At 40.3% G+C, this 18,562-nt stretch overlaps 2 protein-coding genes across 9 annotated transcripts in view; one reads left to right on the forward strand and one right to left on the reverse strand.

Annotated features, from left to right (window-relative positions):
* PANK1 (pantothenate kinase 1) overlaps window positions 1-8,192 on the reverse strand; it is a 47,567-nt gene extending 39,375 nt beyond the window's left edge. For 5 of the 8 annotated variants that reach the window (XM_075154670.1, XM_075154666.1, XM_075154661.1 and 2 more), the window contains exons 1-3: window positions 7,915-8,192; window positions 6,788-6,909; window positions 2,986-3,163 (exon numbers count right to left, since the gene is read on the reverse strand). The gene's annotated coding sequence lies outside the window, so the exon portion shown is untranslated. Of the gene's footprint in view, window positions 1-2,985; window positions 3,164-6,787; window positions 6,910-7,625; window positions 7,790-7,914 lie in introns of all 8 variants that reach the window. The other 3 variants (XM_075154663.1, XM_075154662.1, XM_075154664.1) reach the window with 3 other exon arrangements.
* Window positions 8,193-8,320: 128 nt separating this feature from the next.
* The window catches only part of KIF20B (kinesin family member 20B), a 43,866-nt gene continuing 33,624 nt past the window's right edge, over window positions 8,321-18,562 (forward strand). Inside the window, exons 1-8 of the mRNA XM_075154676.1 lie at window positions 8,321-8,379; window positions 11,294-11,447; window positions 11,941-12,027; window positions 12,141-12,257; window positions 12,447-12,585; window positions 14,867-15,051; window positions 16,839-16,887; window positions 17,559-17,753. Of these exons, the coding sequence (XP_075010777.1) occupies window positions 11,295-11,447; window positions 11,941-12,027; window positions 12,141-12,257; window positions 12,447-12,585; window positions 14,867-15,051; window positions 16,839-16,887; window positions 17,559-17,753 (925 nt within the window). The 5' untranslated portion in view covers window positions 8,321-8,379; window position 11,294. The remainder of the gene's footprint in view (window positions 8,380-11,293; window positions 11,448-11,940; window positions 12,028-12,140; window positions 12,258-12,446; window positions 12,586-14,866; window positions 15,052-16,838; window positions 16,888-17,558; window positions 17,754-18,562) is intronic.

Raw genomic sequence — 18,562 nt, forward strand, 5'->3', positions numbered from 1 at the left:
GTTGTGACAACATCAGGCAGGGCAGCATCAAATTGAGAACTATATGTTGAACTACACTTGGAAATACTCTCTCTAACTCTGCAAGTCTGGATATGCCCAAAGGCTGCAATCCAGCCAGTCACCTGCATATTTGATTCCTTGCTGAAGAACTGCCAAAGATGCAACTTCACAAGCAATTTAGCCAATCTAAGACTGCTAACAGAAGAGAAGCAGCCCTGCCCTTTTGTCCCACCAGCATTTCTGCCTGCTCTTCCGCTCTCCCAGCACCTGTTTGGCCATGTAGATCTACCTGCCAATTTGGCTGAAAATAATGGTATAAGAATGTGTTTAAAAAATAAGCTGCTCATTAATCCACTCTTTGAGAAGCAACTGAGACTTCATGAGTTTTTATCATCTTACATCTGCTGGTCCACTTTCAAGGAAAAAGACTGTGTTTCTCTTCAAGGACTGCAAAGAGCACTGTAGTCCGACTGTATGGCACAAATACAGCCCTTTCTCTTCAGGAGTATGACTTCATTCTATGCAGGGCAGATGCCTAGCGTATATTAAGCTCCCTGCCTTCTGTTTTTCCTACAGGATGGGCAATGCCCAGCCTGAAATACTAATAAAATATAAGCTTAAAAAGAAAAAAAAAACAAACAAAAGACGAGCTCAGACCGAAACAGGAAATGTCCTGGGCCAGGTGCTATTGTCAAAGAGCCATTATTTTCAAGTCCTTTAAAGAAAGTCACGAGTTAAGAAATTTGTTTTCTAAATGTTCATTCCTTGCCCTTTTATCATGCTGTAGGATAACTGTGTCACCCAATACTAGACATTAATTTTGATATCTAAACTAAGAGGCTAGTGAAGAAAGCAAGGTTTCTTCAGAGGGCAATTCGGGTTATGGTTACATTGCTTAGCTGTAACATGTAGTATAACTGCACTTCCAGAACAAGAATTTAACTTAGGCCCGAAACTATTCTGAGCATTTCTCTCCACTGGCTCTACAGGAAGCCCAAGTTAAAACATCTGAAGGTCAGTGGCGTGACTATCCCAATCCAATCGCATCCTCAGCTGAGTTCAAGGAGAAGCCCCAAGTGCTTAAAGCCATGATAACACTCCGAGGAACGGTACATAATGTCAGAGAACGGCACTAGCTTCTGAGGTCAAGACAGACAGTTGACACTTGCCAAGAATAAAAAAAGCTCTGTCTTGGGTGTCAGAGGCAGAAAGATGAGTAATCCTACACTGAAATACTGTAATGGCTATGCTGTAACAAACCCTGCTCCTTGGATTTAGCCCATGTTACAAGTGCAGTAAGCTGCTTGCTCTTGAACCACATCTTTTTGAGGCACCTGACATTTTTGAGACACAGAAGTGTCCAGTCTTCTGGCTTCTACACAGAACTTATATATATATGTATGTACACACATACACCTTTAGTGGAAAACTTTCAGTTTCTTCAGCTATATATCTGATATATATTTAGATATATCTTGGTATCTTGACCAGTTGCCCTATTTCAGAATTGCATTACTCTAGATAAGTATTGACTTCATGTTCCAATTTATTTATCTTGTTAAGTTTCTAGTAAGATGACAGAACAACAGTTGAGAATGTAATAATCAACAGAATGTCTTCGGTAAAATTTTCTGGGGCTGTTCTGAGGGCTCTGGGACCATTGGACAGCTATTTACAGCCTGTATTTTACGAAACAAAGAAGAAGAAACAGTATTCTCAAAAAAGTAATCCTGAGGATTGAAACTTGAATTTCTTACACCATGAAGAATTTCCATAAGCAGTCTGGAACTAAAATAAAACTTCTGAAACCTCAATTAAAATAAAACTCAAACACATGTTTCATTTTAGGAAAGTCAGTCCTGAGATTTTACCTTTAAATTATGGTTACCCATGTTGGTATTTATACAGCTCTTGGATGATTGAAAAAGAATCAAAAACACATGGACAGAAATAAAGTTTTACTAATAAGATTTGGAATTAATCCCCAGCCCTTAACCTGGAGGTTACAAGCTAACAGACTGTCTGCAAAGAAAATAATTAACATCATGTATGGCAAAAAGTGGCAACAGGCCTAGTACCAGGCTTGGAGCTAAAAAGACATTATGCAAATATTTGCAGAACTTAGGCAAAGGTTTAGAAATTTAAAAAAAAAAAAAGAGGGGGCATTTCAGGGAACCAAACAAATTTTGGATACAAAGTTCAAATACTCTTCATGAAATATAAGCAGCATATATAAAAAAACATTCTCTGAAGTAGCCAATGTTTCTGGACTGTATCTGTCCTTCTGTATCAACAATACTACCCCATTTTTATGTCCAAAGGATGTCCTGAAATCGATAGGAAAACTATGATGCAAGATCCTGGCTATGTGAAAACAGTGGCAAAACTCATACTGACTTCCCTAAGTACAGAATTCAATTGATTATTCCAGCTGTAGAGCCATTTCTAACAGTATGTCCTGAGACATCAGTATAATGTTGATTAGGAGGGAAGAATATTACACACCTAGTCAATACCAACCATCAGTCTTCCTGCTGGTGGATTCTCTGTCAAGCTTTCCAATTATGTGATTACCGCTAGCTCAAAAATGCCTGGTTTACAGGATTCAGCATGATCACAACCCAAAGTGAGACAGTGTACTGGGTCTGGTTGGGATGGAGTTAATCTTCTGGGGCACATTACAAATGCCCCAGAAACTATATTTAGCAACCATTTCTATAGAAAAGCCATCTATGCAGACTTGCTCTTAAAAACAATACGACAGCACACAACTTAAGAGTAGTCATCTTTTCTCGTATAAATACGCTTTCACAAAAAAACCTCTGACTGTATATTTTTTAAACAATCGTTTTACTATTCACAACATGTATCTTAAACGCCGGATAACTAACTACACTATTCGTGACATGACTATGAGTCAGTCAGACAAAACAGCCGATACATTTATAGGACAAATACTTGTGTCAGTGTGAAAACAGTTCTTACCATTTTCTCCAACGGAGGCCACTTCTGCTGCTATGTTGACTAATAAGATACTGTGTTGTTTGGCCTGATCAGCCAACTCATGTCTAAATGCTTCAGCCCCTTTCAGCAATAAAGCAGCAAAATACTTAGCCATCACTAGTGGTCTTACAGCATCTGTTGCCAGAGTTACAGAAAGACCCTAGAAAAGGCAGAAGAAAAAAAAAGTAGATTTTTTTTTTGCCCTCCAGTTAGTAAAGCTTCAGTTTCCTTTGGTAGTAAAACATATATAAACATATATACACACACAAAAAAAATTTCTCAATTATTATTCATCTTGACAGCCTATTAAATTTTACTCCAAACTGGCGGTTCAAATGAATAGGGTATATCATAAAAACATTTAAGAAACATATTTTATCATCATTTATGCTATGATGATGTTAAAAAGCCTCTGTGAGGTTAAGAATTCCACTATATTAGGAAAACATGAGTACAACTGCCTAATGGAAGACCCTCATAATCCTGCCTTGAAAAGCTTCCTGTTCATAATAACAAAAGATTTAAATATGGGTAGGTGGATGGAGAAAACATACAGCACACTAGTACTGAAAAAAATTAACTGTATTACTAATTCTTCAAAATATCCAAGCCATTCAACTTGCTTTAGTCACTAGAGCCAGTATAGGACACTATCACTATGAGGCACTTCGTTATACATTCTTATTAAAGAGCTGTGCAAATTAAAATAACCTGAGAACCTAAGTACACTCATACACGTGATAAGCATAATGATCCAAGACACACAATTATGTCTTCAGGTATGTTTTAAGCCTGGTGATGAGAGGTAGAAGGTTCTGATTTCAAAATGCTAGATCTGACCTTCAAAACCGTAATTATTTATACTACCATATTACAGAGAATAATCAATTTTGAACCTTTTTGGTTTAATTACAAGATTAAAAGGTTGGTTACAGCTGAAATTATCTCTTTAGCTCACCAGAGAATTATGCAATAATTCAAAAACGGATAAAAGGAATAACCAGAGGGTTGCGGGAGAAGCAGGAAGAAACAGCGATAGCTTTTTTGCCTCAGTTGCACTCTTTCCAAAGACTAAGTCTTGACTTAGGCAAACTGAGCAAAATACATCTCAGTAAATATACTTCAAATCTTCTCCTATGTAAGATAATACAGCTCCTGCTCAAGGAGTAATACTATGTTTGCCATGCACAGGTTTTCAAATGAAACTATGAGATTTAAAAACAATATGCTGATCACATGTAGCACATTTTCATTACACAAAATACTGGCGTGGGACCAAGTGGCCTCACTGCATCTATGAGAAGCACACACATGGCACTACCTAAACAAGCCTTCTTAACACAACTATGTCTCCAGCTGTCTCCTCTGTCCTCAGTGACTGACTTTTTAAACAACCATGACCACAGAGCACAGGCAACGCCAACACCATACTTGCTGAAGCAGCCAGCCCTGGCCCTGGGAAGCGGCTAGAGGCCAAGCATCAAGGCCCAAGTCCAGCACCAGGCGCTATGGCTTGCCGCCAGCTGCCCATCAGCAATCGCCTCCTTCTTCCCCAGGCTCCTGGCTGGCTATCTCATTCTGGCATGTGCTCCTCAAACCTGCTCTTTGCCAGGGGGTCTATGATTCATTTTCCAGACTGTATTTTATGCTCCCAGAGCACCTCAAGGGAGCGGCCTCATGAGCATCCGCAAGCTCCTTCCCGTGACAGTTCCTCCCACCCTGACTGAAATTCCTCAATTACTCAGTTAACCAAATTAGCCACGAAACAGCCGCAGCCCTCGCAGGCCAGGGGCTGGCAGAAAGCCCCGGCCCCCCGGCGAAAGGGCCCCGACGCCCCGGCCTCGCTGCGGCGGCTGGAGACACCGCCGGGGCCGGCTCCGGCGCCCGGCCCCGCAGCGCCGCTGGGCTCCTGCGGGCCGCCCCCGCCCTCGCTCCCCACCCCGCAGAGCCGGGCCTCGCCCGGCCCCGCTGCGATCTCCCGGGCCCCGACGCCGCCACCTGCCCCCTAGGCGAAGCCTCCCGAGCCGGCGAGCGCTCGCGGCCGCGCCCAGCTCCCACAGCAGCCCCCGGGCCGGGCCGGGCGCCTTCCGCCGGCGGTCGGCCCGAGCGCCCGGCGGGGTCAGGGCAGAGCAAGGCGGGCTGCGGCCTCGCTCCCCGGCGGGGCGGCCTCCGCCTGCGCTGTGGGGCGAGCGGGGCCGGGAGGGCCTCTGCGGCGGGGCCGAGGCTCCCGCTCTGGGCACGTCACCTTGTCTCCCGTAATTAATCTGACGTATGTTCATGTCTGCGAGAAGGAGGAAACGCGGTGCCGGGGTGGCAAACCTGAACGTTTGTTTGCTTGCAGGTGACCGGCTCTGTACTGCTCGGTTCAAGGGAAAGCTTGAACGTATGCACGCTGCAGCACAAAAATTACACTGACAAACCCAAGCCATTTTTCTCTTAAGTTTGTGCCTTTAAAGCTAGTCTTGAGCAGGAAACAAGCAAATAGGCAAAGAATCAGAAGTCAGCCATAGAATGAACTGGGAAACGTGAGACTGAAGTAGTAGCTCATTGCTTAAAAGAGATGATAAAGGAAAACATACCTATATTACTAAAGAAAAATAAGCAAATGAACAGCCTGCAAAGTCATGAGTTCATAAAATCAGCTGTGTGTGCATTAGAAATAACATCACGTGAAGGCAACTGAGTGGGAGTGGGAAAGTGAGGGTATCACCATATAGGTTCAAATTAAAGGAAGTGTGAAATGCATCCACAGGACTGTGCAAATAACAAGATAAATGACAAGCACTGCCCTGAGAGAGAGGGGTGAAAAGGGGCTGATGTGGCAGACTACCAACAAAATAACGCAAGGCACCATTTTCCTCCAAGACACCTGTGTGACAGGGAACAGGAGCTTTCTGTGCCGGTCGGCTCCAAACGAACCATGCACAAGAAGGACGGGAAGAAGGCAGCACTGTCAGGGCATGGAGAAGCACAGCAGAACCAGGAGGGCCGAGGGGAAACTGAAGCACTTTGTTAATTCCCTGGGGAAGGTGAGTTGAGTACAAAGAAGCTGAAGCCAGTCCTGGTTTGGCTGCTGCTTAGATGTGCTGAAGGATGCTGGGCCAAGTCCCAGCACTGTTGACTGCGTCTCTAATTATTTCTGACAGCAATGTAAAAGCTAGCTGAGATATGCTGTCTCATAGGGCATCATCTCATCTCTCAGATGAGTAACTATCCACAACTTTTGAATCCTGTCCCAAATATAAGAAGCATAAGCTTCTAACAAGTCATTTATAAAAAATCTTTTCCCTTGGAGAATAGCAACCTTGCCCCACAAGTATAAAGAATTTGAAAAGAAACATAATCAAATTTCAGGGGCGAATGAGTTAACAGTTTTGGCAGCAGATATTCTTGTTGCAACTGGCTGTCCTTGCACAAACCACTTTAAGGAGAATATATTGGTGGAAAGCCATAAAGGTTATTTACATAGATGGAGTTTCATCATCTCCCACTTCAAAACAGGCTGGGTTGGTTATGCTGATCTAATGTTTTCTTTATCATGGTTTGTATAAGACCAGGAGCACATGTTAGATTGTGTTTTAGTTTGCTCTTTTAGTATGCTGATGGTAGTCCTTTGAGATACTAGTTTAAATTATGCAGCATGTGCAGTATTATAAACACAGTTTCAGAAATCTAATCTTCAAACAAAACCAAAATATTGCTTGTATCATGAGCTTTGTTGTGCCCCAACTTAGCAAGAACAATTTTCTGCAGTATATAGCCCCCAACCTCTTTAGGAATATACCTTGCAAAATATTCTGAGAAGATCTTCAGCTTTGCTTTCCAAAAACTGGCAGAGAACAACTTTCAGGTTTGCTCCCAGGAGCTCATTTTTCCCTTTCTTTGAGAACCATTCTCAGTCCCCTCCTGGTATGAAAAAGGTGGTTTGGCATTAGGTTAGTTCACTAGTTTGAATTCACTGTTCTGTTCAGGATAGAAACTAATATACTTTTAAAAAAGTTAGCCTAAGCCTTAAAGAATGTCTACAAGAGCTTTTCAGTTTTATTTGGCAAACAATTTCAAATTCAACGTTGCGTCATATTCTGCAGTTAAAACAGACCAACTTTTGCAACATGGCCTGTATCCGAACCGAAATCAAGTATGCATCTTTTACTGATATGACACAGCCTCTGTTTAAAGAAGGATGGGATTTAATCTTAAAGACAACCTTATCAAAGCAGCTGATACATGATCTGTGTAGAATTATTCTTTCACAGAATTGCTTGCACTAGCTGGCATTCTTTTCTTGAAATGAAAGACAAACGTTTGGTTTTGGTAGTTACTGACTACTTTCAAGTTACTTTTCCTTTTTATTTCAATTTAAAGCAGGCAGATGTTCCTTATTAAAGTTCAAAGAATTCCGTCTGAGTCTAAAGAGAAACTTATGGTGATTTTTGTTACCAAAACCTGTAGATATCCACACCCTGACGTTCTAGAAAAGGATGATCTGTTTGACATTCACACTGTTTTGAAAATAAAGCCAAAGGATTTCTCTCATTGCTATTTAAGAAATTAAATCCCTATCATGCAAACCTGATACCAAACAATAATTTCCACCTAGGGAATGTTTTAAACAAAGATACCTTACTAGGTGTTTTCCACAGCTGTCACTCTGTCAGTATTGTAACCCAGGGTGAGGAACAGGCACAGCACGAACTTAAAACTGGAGTTTCCCAATTCTGCTGATCCCTGCTCTGATATAGGGCGTCTGCAGCTTGAGGTCACCTGGCCTCTTCCCTTTCACTACCTGCAAACCGCGATTATCCTGTTTATATACAGACTGCAAAGCCTCAGCTTGCCTCTCTGCCTGCAAAACGCCTGTGGAAACAGCATCACTGTAATCACCCGGAGTATCGACAAGCTCGCACTTACATATATCCTTCTGCCAGAACTGAGGGAGGCAACGCCCGGGCACTGCAGACGGCGAGGCGGGCAGGTGAGGGCAGGCCGCGGGGGAGGCCCGGCGAGGCCAGGGCGCCTTCCCATGGCAGTCGAGGTGCTGCTGGCCGCTGAGGGGGCAGGCCCTGACGGTTCGGGGTGCGCGCAATACAGAAGTCTCAGTAAACACCCCATCGTAGCCCATCCCCATTGCAAAGCTCAGCCGCCGCCTGAGAGAAAACCTCCCCCGGCAACCGCCAGCCAGGCGGGTCGGCCCCGCCCCGCCCCGCTTGCACCGCCCCGTCAAGACTACACTTCCCGTCGAGCCTTTCGCCGCAGCAACGTCCGCCCTCCCAGAAGGCCGCGCGGCGCCGCGCACTGCCATTGGTCGGATTTGAAAAGAAGCCGCGGCCGTGCCGGTTACGCTGTACCCCTGAGCGGCGGTGGTTGCCCGGACAGGTGAGGGGAGCGAGCTGCCTTCACCCGGCGGGGGCCGGCGGCTGGGCCCGCCCAGCGTGGCGTGGGCTCTCGGGTAAGGCCTTGCGGGGCTGCTGGGCGGGAAGGAGGTGGTGGTTGCGGCCTGGGGGTCGCGCAGCTGGCAAGCAGTGTGGGTGGCCTTCGTGGCGGGCGGTGCTGAGGCCTCTTCCCCTCGCTTCTCCCTGCTGCAATCGCGGTTACTAGCGTTACGCTGGGTGAAAAGCCCCGGGGGGGTGTGAGGTGTGTGAAAGCTTTTCGGTATTGCTGTGGGGCGTGCAAGTCGCGGGTAACGCCTGGCCCAGGGCCGTGGTGCTGACAAAGCCATGCGGCAGTGCCTCATAAGAACCGGAAGATAGTCAAAGCCTTGAAGTGAAAGACTGATATTTGCAGAGGGAAAATTTTCCTTTTTAATTTTTTTAATTGAAAGGGCTGATGCTTTATGTTTTGTATAAGCTGCCAGGCTTATTATGTGGTTTGGAGCCTTTTCTACCCGACCACGCTTTGCTGTGTGTGCCACTCTGGATCCCCTTCCCTTAGGGTGTCTGCAGCTCTGAACTCGATTGTCATGATAAGCAGAGTTACAATAACGTATCCCAGTATACAAGTACCTTTTAGTGGCTACAGCCAGCCAATATACGTGTTTACACCACAATATCTAAGGTAATAACAGTGCTGTATGGCAATGTGGAGACAGATTGGATAGTCTGCAGCTTGGGTTATGCATGCTGTCAGTGGTTGAACATTACTGGTCTGAGTGCTGGCTCATATGAAGACTTTCAGTTCCAGCTTTGCATACATAGTTTAATGTTTGTCTTTTCCCTTTTATGTGAAGAGGCACAGAATGAGAGCAAAATCTTAACAAATCACACTTTAAAATAAGCATATATTTAAAGCAACTAACATGTTAGTTATCTAAGAAATATGTTTCCTGTCAAGGCCTGATAAGAGTTTTGCAGTGTGACTTTGTGTAGCTGATGGATAAGACTTCTAGATTGTGACAGCACAGGTATGTTTCTTTCCAGTAGTATCTTATTCACAGGTCAGTGTTTGTTCAAGCTGTGATAATATTTCAGGCCAAGTTTTTCCTGGTTTTCATACAGTTGCCTGACAAAAATAAAAACTGTAGATTAGAAGAAACAAAGTAAACATTGCTGCTTAGTTCACGTATAGCTTTATCTCCTTTGCAGCTTGGTGATGTTTGTCTAGCTTTATGAAGTTCTGTACCTGCCTTTTACAGGCTAGATAGGAAGGCTGAGCTGTTGTTAAGTGTTGTCCTGGTTTTGGCTGGGATAGAGTTAAATTTCTTCCTAGTGCTGTGTTTTGGATTTAGTATGAGAAGACTGTTTATAACACACTGGTGTTTTCAGTTGTTGCTAAGTACCCTGCTAGTCAAGGACATTCAGTTTACATGCTCTATCGAGGGCTGGGAGGGAGCATAGCCGGGACAGCTGGCCCAGCTGGCCAACAGGGTATTCCATCCCACGCGACATCATGCGCAGTATATGAATGGTAGGTGTGTTCCAGGAAGTAGCGATTGCTACTTGGTTATCGGTCAGCGGGTGGTGAGCAATTGCATTGTGTATTACTCACTTTGTGTATTCCATTATTATTATTTCTTTTTCTGTTCTAGTAAACTGCCTTTATGTCAATCAATGAATTTTTTTTTTTTCTCCTCCTGATTCTCCCCCCCATCCCACTGCGGGGGCAGGGAGTGAGCGAGTGGCTGTGTGGTGTTTGGCTGCCTGCCGGATTAAAGCACAACAGTGTTTTGACACTGAAGTGCTGACACATTCCAGGTCTTATGCTGAGGTCTGTCCATCATCTTAATGAACACCGTGTGTTCTCCATTAGTATTTAGAGAGACAACGTATATGTATTGCTGTAGCATAGACACAGGAATGTAGTATTAGAAGACCGTTGAACCGTTGTGTCCCAAGCTTCAAAACTATAAGAGGCCATGTGGTAGGTGTCTAATTGCTAGAACACTTGCTGCCATAGTCTATGAGTAATTGCCCAATGAATTATTTTAAACTTAGTCTGTAACAGAAGCTGCCAAGTCACATCTGTAATATCACAGGAAAAAGCAATAGGAGAGTAAATATTTTGCAGACAAAATATAATAAATTAAATAAAATGCACTTTTCAAAGGTTATTTTGAAATTTACCTGTCTACTACCAACACTGAATAAATTTACTTTCATTTTCTATAGCAAATTTTCACTGCCCAAATTCTGAGATGCACAAAAATCATTAAATTATGGATTAAGAAATGAATTGCTGATCTGTAAAATGACTGAAAAAAAAACTGCTAAAAAGCAATACTTTAACTTCTACTCTGGCATGAGATCTTCTAATTTTCCAGTGTCCCCTTAATAGCTAAAACTACCTATTAGTCTTTAGAATGTTGCTGAACTCTGTCTTGTATTAAGCTACATTGAGTTATCTTTATAATACCAACTATTTGTCAGCTCCTGCAGAGATAACCATGAAGTTTAGGTTACTCCTGCAATGAGTTTTTATTCTAAATGGACACTATGATGTGATGATGGAGAAGTAGGTGTGGAACAATATGATTGTTTTTTCTAAAATTATATCTTCGTTGTCAGACATGGTTTCTAGCAAGCTTGTGGTATATGTGTAAGGTTTTTCACTGGTAAACAGTTGCTTTTCATTGAAAGAATAATGGCTCTTCTTGTTTCATCATGATGTGAACCCCTCTGCAGACCCTCTCCCCAGCTATCAGAAACTTGCTATGTAAATTAAGAATAGGATGAAGAAAGCTTTCTTCTTAAAAAATTGCAGCTATCAGTCTCAAATTGACTTGTCTTCTAAGGGACTTTTGAAGCTCTACATTATGTAATCAGAGAGCAAAAAATAGTTTTATTTTATCTTTCAGGATGGAAGCGACTTTGGATAATGAGAAATTTTTCAGACCATCCTACATTGCTAGTGTTGAGCCTCACAGAGCAGGACCAGTAAATGTGGAAGATATTAAAGCAGATCTCTCTGCTGAATTTTCTTTGGTTTCTTCAAGCTCAGACACAAGCCAGGTAAGAAAGCTTTAATGTTTGCATTGTTTGGATTTTTTTTTTTTTAAATAAACTTAGTCCTTTCATCAATAAGAATAATCAGAATTTTATAGAGAAGATTAAAAGCGTCTTCAGTATGGTTTTTAATTTTAAGGAGATGTATAGGATTAGACTAAGTTGTGTGCTACTGCATTGATACCTTGGGTGCATCAGTCTTCTGTGAATAAGGCTAATAGAATGTTTTTGTGGGTTTCATTCTTGATCTCTAGTTGGCCTGAATGTAGTTTGTATGTATATGTGCTGCAAAATTATTAACTCTAAGTTATCACAGCGAACGTTTGCAGAGGCCTAAACACTTGTAAAAACTGATGTAGTGAATTACTTTTGCTTCCCACGTCATCAAATAAGTCTGTTCAAAATAGCCTCATGGAAATAAAACTGCCTTAACATGCTAGCTGTCAAACAAAGAATCTAGTCAAATTTCTAACTTCTTTTTTTTTTTTTTTAACTTAAGAGAAGCAGTTTGGAGTCTAAGGGACACATACAAGTTTGCCTGCGTATTAGGCCATTTACATCGTTGGAAAGAGAAAATGAATTGCAGGTGTGACACTTCTTTAGTTTAAAAATACTTTAAATGTGTGGGATTTTTTTTCCTGTAAGCTGAGCTCTTTATACACTTTTCATGCCTGCGTTGCTTGTGCTTCCTTTTAATAGGACTGCATTTCACTTGAAGACTCAACAAGCATCATACTGAAACCACCCAAAAACTCTTTGAGTCGACTAAGTGAAAAAAATGCTGGACAGATGATACAGAAGTTCACTTTTTCACGAGTAAATGAATTGTCTTTAAAAGTTTTTAATTCATTCCTGCAAAAAGTTATTTAACTTAATACCAAACAAACTAGATTTTTTTTAACTGTCAATAGTCTTTAAGATTATAAACATAGAATTTAAAGGATTCTTTAAAAGTCTCTAATGATTGATCTAAACAAAATAAAGATGTTTCTTGGTAATGCTCAGGTGTTTGGACCTGAAACAACTCAAGAAGAATTCTTTGAAGGTACCATGAAGCAACCAGTGCAAGATTTCTTAGACGGATATAATCGTCTTATTTTTACATATGGCGTTACAAATGCTGGGAAGACCTACACATTCCAAGGTATAAGTAGAAATGTGTTCTCCTTGAATGAACTTCCTTTTTTCTCTTTTTAAAGTGAGGATTACTTCTAGCAGAAGTATTTTAACTTTTTCCTTTATTTAAACTGTAGGCCCTATACATTGGCTTCTCTTGAATGTTAATAAATAGCCTTTGAAAGTCTCCTTCCATAACAACAGTCACTGCTAGAGTTTACATAAACATATCACTGCTAGAGTTTACATAAACATATCACTGCTAGAGTTTACATAAACATATAGTGATATTGCTTTGGAAAGCCATAATAATTTCAACCATGTGTGTGTGACTTTTTTTCCCCTCCAACCATCTAGAACGTCAGGGAGGAGGGGGAGTTGGGAAAATACATCTTTTTGTATATCAGGATGTGAAAAGTGTGTAAGTCACTCTACACCAGACTAGCACTTTGTTTTTTTTTTTTTTTTTATTATTATTATAAAGGTCATATGCATCTTATATGCACTGTCTTCAAATAAGGAATAGTATTTGAGCCTGTTTCAATTACAGGCAGAGAATAAATGTTTTGAAACATATTTGATTACTTCCAAGTGTTTCTGTCTTGTCTCAAGTTTCTGAGCTTATGAGTAATATCCTAGGAGACCTCGCCTCCTGATGTACTATTTCTGTACTGTTAAAGCTCCATATCCTTTCTGGTCAGAAGATGTCATTCTTTAATTATTTTTTCAAAGCATTTTAACAAATGAGGTGATTTGATTCACATGGAAACAATTTCTCCTATAATGCAATGGCAGTTCTAGATGCTATACTAATTTTATACACAGAAATAGTATAAGGACAATGAATTTTGTGCCATATAAAATTAATCTTTATTGAAGTGACATTGTCTTCTAAGTGATCTTCTGTTAGATGAATTATAACTGAAGACTACTGCCAGTACTTTCAGTTATCATTAATCTGGGGCAATAATGGGATGCTCTTTCCTGTCCTAATAAATAATAGATAAATAACAAAAACAAAAATTCCAAACATGTATGGTCCTCTGTGCTTGACTAGTTTGGGGTATATTGTGTAGTGTGTTTTTTCAAGAATTTTTTTGATTCACATCTTTTCAGACTCTGGAGACTTTTTTATGGTATTACGTTTTTAGGACTTAACTATCAACTTGTGGTAAGAATTGTCAGGGCAGAATGTTGCCTACTGGGTGCCATGATTTCCTCTTCTGTTATTCCCAGTATTGTCAATATAGCCTTTCCACTTTGGCATTACATGGGAGCCTGTATTCTGTCAGTGGCAAAGGACTTAAGTGAAGGAGGAAGCGGTTTTTTAGGACTGTTCATTGTTTGCCAGTGACTGTTACTTTGTTCATGTTAAGTTGAATTACAAGTGGCATTACAATAAATAAAAAATGATTAGAGAAGAGAGGAGATGAGGAGAAACAAACATAATGCAACAGTACTTCAACTTAATATGTTATTTGGTGTTTGAGTGCCAAGGTTCTGACTCAGGCAACACAGCTAGTGCTGTAACTGATAAAAGTCCATCTGTCTTAAGAGTAGGAAAAATTTTCAGAGGCTGGAAGATGATGCTCTCAGAGTCTGAGACAGGACAGTAGTTTCTCTTCTACTCTCCCCTCCCTCCCCTTCTTCTCTCTGGTTTAGAAATCAATGTTCAGTGAACCCTTTTTAAACTTGCATCTGGGTTTAGAAAGATCAAGCGTGCACTGAGGCTTTTGTTTGACTCCTTTTTGCCTTTCAGGTGCAAAAGTAGTATGCTCTGAGAAGAGGGTTTGGGACAGGGAAAGGAGTGAGTCTTCACAAGGCTTCTAGAACTTTTTTTTTAGGGTCTGTGGAATTAGTACAGGACTAATTAGTACAGCTGAGAGATCAGTCATCAGTTGTATTTCAAGATTACTTCCTTGAGAGAGAGAGAGTGTGAAAGCAGTCTATAAAATGTGATTGAAAAACTGTAAACCTCTATTAAATCTCTGTGGTTTGTTTAGATTTTTTTTTTTTCCTTAAGGCGAAGCTTATGCAGAATACCCCAGCAGTTTTTGTTTTATGTTATGCCCCTTGCTGTCTAAGGGGTAGAGCATGAGCTGTTGCTGAAAGCCAAATACCTTTCAAAACACTCTAATGACGTTTCTGTGACCTTGAGAATACAAAAAACCACTGCTTCATGCTGTAAGTGGCCTCCAAATTCCTCATGTGTGCCTTGAGATTAGAATTGCTTCTCTTTCTGTCTTCATTTATCTGTATACCTTGTTCACGGTAATAACTAGGATCTTTCTTTTGTATGTTGCATACAGGGACAGAAGATGATGTTGGTATTCTGCCAAGGACTATGGATATGCTGTTTAAAAGTATTCAAGGAAAACTGTACACAGCAATGGATCTCAAACCCCATCGGTGTAGAGATTATATAAAGCTGACTAAAGACCAAGTGAGAGAAGAAACTGCTATTAAAAATTCAATACTTCGCCTAACAAAAGAGGTAGAGGAGCACTTCTTTCTATACTGATGAATACACACATATTTAGATAGCTTAATGTTACCCTCTTCATTTTTCAATGGGAAGAGGCTATCTGTATTTAAGCATGGATATGTCTATTTACTGTCAGCCAGCTATCCAGATTAGCAGTAAAGTGAGCAATAGAGCTGATGAACCCTGTTCTCCTGTGGATTTCTGTCTTGTGGCTGAATGCTTGATAGGATCTAAACTCTAAGCTTTTTGTCTATAGCTTGGGCACCTGATAATTTATCCTCTGGGGTTACTGGTGCTTAATAAAAACTGAATACAAATAGTCTTTCCGTCTGTAGGGATGCTAGTAGGTCTGCTCCTTTAAACAATTTACTGTCTTTCAGAATACTTGAAAGAAATTAATGATTTTGAGGTTGTTCCCCTCTTCCAGTTTGGCAAATATCCTCAAAGGAAGCAAAACCTTTTTTGAAACAGAAGAGCTATAAAGCCAGTGGACTTCCAAAGATTTGAATTAAAATGGGTTTCTGAGTTAGTTAACTGGACTTCTCCAAACTGGACTTCTCTGGTGTGGAAGGCAGGTGGCAGCAAAATTCTTCAAGACTTCATTTCAAAAGCACAGGCATATGTTAAATCTAGCTCTAGCAATCTATAAGGACTTCAGAAAAATGGGTCACGTATGTGTGTCTGAATACACGTGTATGCTCCCTCTAGTTTCCAAAACTGGTTATAAGAACAATACTTAAGCTTATAAATGTGGTGGCAAAGTTTGCATCTACTTCAACAGAGACAGGTTTGGGTGGGTGTTTTATATGTGTAAAGTTTAAACCTGAAAGTTTTGATTACATAAATATTTACCGGTTTCAGGAATCACTTATGGAATCCCAGCTTTATATGAAATATACTCTTGACAAAACGTTTAAAACAAACAAACAAAAAACCAAAACCAAAAAAACCCCAAACAAAAAAAACACCAAAAAACAAAGACAACCCAAACCACACCTGTTTTTTAATCCATGTTTCTTCTCTTAAGCATACTGGTTTTGGTAGATGAGTTGCACTTCTTTGCAGTTCTGTGCCTGAAAAAAACAGCCAAACAAAACTAAGACTGGGAATGGAATGTATGTATATGAACCTCAGAAGCTCTAGCTGTAGGGATTTGTTTTACCTTTTTTTTTAAAGAGCTCAGCAGAAGAAAACTTTCCTTCTCTTTCTAAAACCTAGCTTTATTTCAACAGTGAAAGATTTTTACAGCCTGTATCATGAAGGTAATAAGTTGCTCACTTAATTTCTTAAGTCAACGAGTGTTCTACATTTACCTCTGTTTCTGAGGGTTGACCTAGTAAGCTGTAAGATATGGAATCCCGAATTAGCAAAATACCAATAATAAAAAATTTCAAGACTCTCTAGATTCGCCAGGCTAAGAGTAATGTGTAAACTGCAACCGGTATCCTGCAAACCATCCTGTTAAATCACCCTGTCTCTGTGTGGGCTCCCACCTCTCTATTTTTCTGCAGCTAGTTTTCTTCTGGTTCAGTAAGATGAAATGCTATATACTGTGGTAGGGCCTGATGTAGGGGAAGCGTTGGGAGTGAGTGTTAAGGTAAGAACAACCCTTTCAATAGGACTGTACAGGTGCATTGAACCAGGCATGATGTGTAGCCAGGATCCCTGTATTGGCTTATTGCAACTACGCTGTATTCCTATCTAGTAGGACAATAGAGCTGTCAAAAAAGTAACTGGCGGTGTACTGGTGATGTACTGTCAACAATATATCTTAAAGTCTCTGTTCTCTTTTGTAGGTAGACCATCAAAGTAGCACTAACAACAAAGCACCAGTTGATTCTAAGGGTATGTTTTATATTAAAGAATTGCAATTAAAGCTGGCAAAGAAGCTTTCTTAAGGTCAAAAACTGACTTCGGGCCTATGTTAATAATAAAATGACTACTAGGCATTTTTATGTGCCTGTGAATTGGATAGTGAGCAAGTTGTCTGGGCAGAAAACACAAGGATAAAATGGTTAGAAAAATACCTGGATGGGCATTAAATGAGGTGAAACTATAGCAAGGAAAAATAGTACTACTTATGCTATGGGCCCTAGCGGTATCCTGACAGGCTTTTAGAGTACCTGTATGTAATTAGATAAACCTAATCCTAGCATTTAAAAGCTACCTAAACATTAGGTTTGCTTTAAAAAGTCAGAATGAAGTGTACTTGTCAGTTTAATTCTCTGTCTTTTAAAGACACTGAAGAGACTTGAATAATTCTAACTAAGCTGTACGTGTTTGATAGAATTTGCAAGTGGAAAAGGAAGTGGTAGAGTAGATGTCTCTTGCAAATAGGTAGGGTAAGCATGTGACATCCAGATACTTAAGAAAGGGGGGGAAAACTTCAATGGATTTTTGTCTGGGGTAAGTGTGTTTTAAAAGGCTGCTGTAATATCAATTTTCACTTATTAATTTTTTAAATGAAACTCACTTTACTAGGCCTATATTGACTTGTAATATTTTGTACTTGGCAGATTTAGAAGAACTCTTAGAAGTCTCGGAACAATCTAACACAACTGTGAAAAGTTACATGAAGTTTTCTGTTTGGGTTTCATTTTTCGAGATTTACAATGAATGTTTTTATGATCTACTGATTCCTATATCAAATGACAAGAAAAGAAAAACACTACGCCTTGCTCAAGACATCAAGGGATGTTCTTATGTAAAAGGTGATTAGGATACATTGCAAATCGCCAAATGTGTAATTTGTAAAAGTCAGTCTTCCTGTAATAATGTTTCTTTCTAGATTAGAAAACTCCTAAACTGCATTCACTGTGGCACTGGAAATGTCTACCTTGAATATGAAAGGCAACAATCTACATGCATAGAAGTATCTGTACCTCTAATAGCTTTTTCTCTTTATTCTTGACTGTAATTCTTAAAAGCCTGCGTTCACTCCACTACCTTGATATTTCTTTGAAATGGGTGAAATATTGAAAATTGACAGATTTGTTAGTGGTTTGGTTTTTATCCATTTTCTTAAAAAAAGACTCCAAAAGTTCTTAGCTGTAGTTATAATTGGGTCAACAGGTTTTTTTTTTTTAGTATTTTCTGTAGAGAAACAGACTTCAGAGAATATGTGAGAAAGTTCAGTCTGACTACAAATTACATTTTACAGTACTCCAGTTTAATCAAACCTGTAATGTAATTTGTCTTGGGTTGTGGGGGGTGGGGAGTTAACAGAATTCAAAATAACAGTTCAGTGTTTCTGGCCATGGAAAAAACAGGGTTTGAAACCTGTTTGATTTGTTACAGGTTCTTTGGACAATCAAGACACCAATCTAGATTAAAGGCTTTTTTGTAGGTGTTTGGCCTGCTGCTTTTGTCTTTCATATGCCAAGCTATAGATTCAAAAAGCTGAATTGGGCAATAAACCCAACTCCTTCATTTCTTCAAAGATTAGAAAATGTGTGAAGTAGGAAATAGTCTGCTTTGAGCTATGCTTTGGAATAATCTTTTTTTATAAAGCTTGGAAGTG

Source organism: Calonectris borealis, chromosome 7 (genome assembly GCF_964195595.1).
Source record: "Calonectris borealis chromosome 7, bCalBor7.hap1.2, whole genome shotgun sequence".
Classification (NCBI taxonomy): domain Eukaryota; kingdom Metazoa; phylum Chordata; class Aves; order Procellariiformes; family Procellariidae; genus Calonectris; species Calonectris borealis.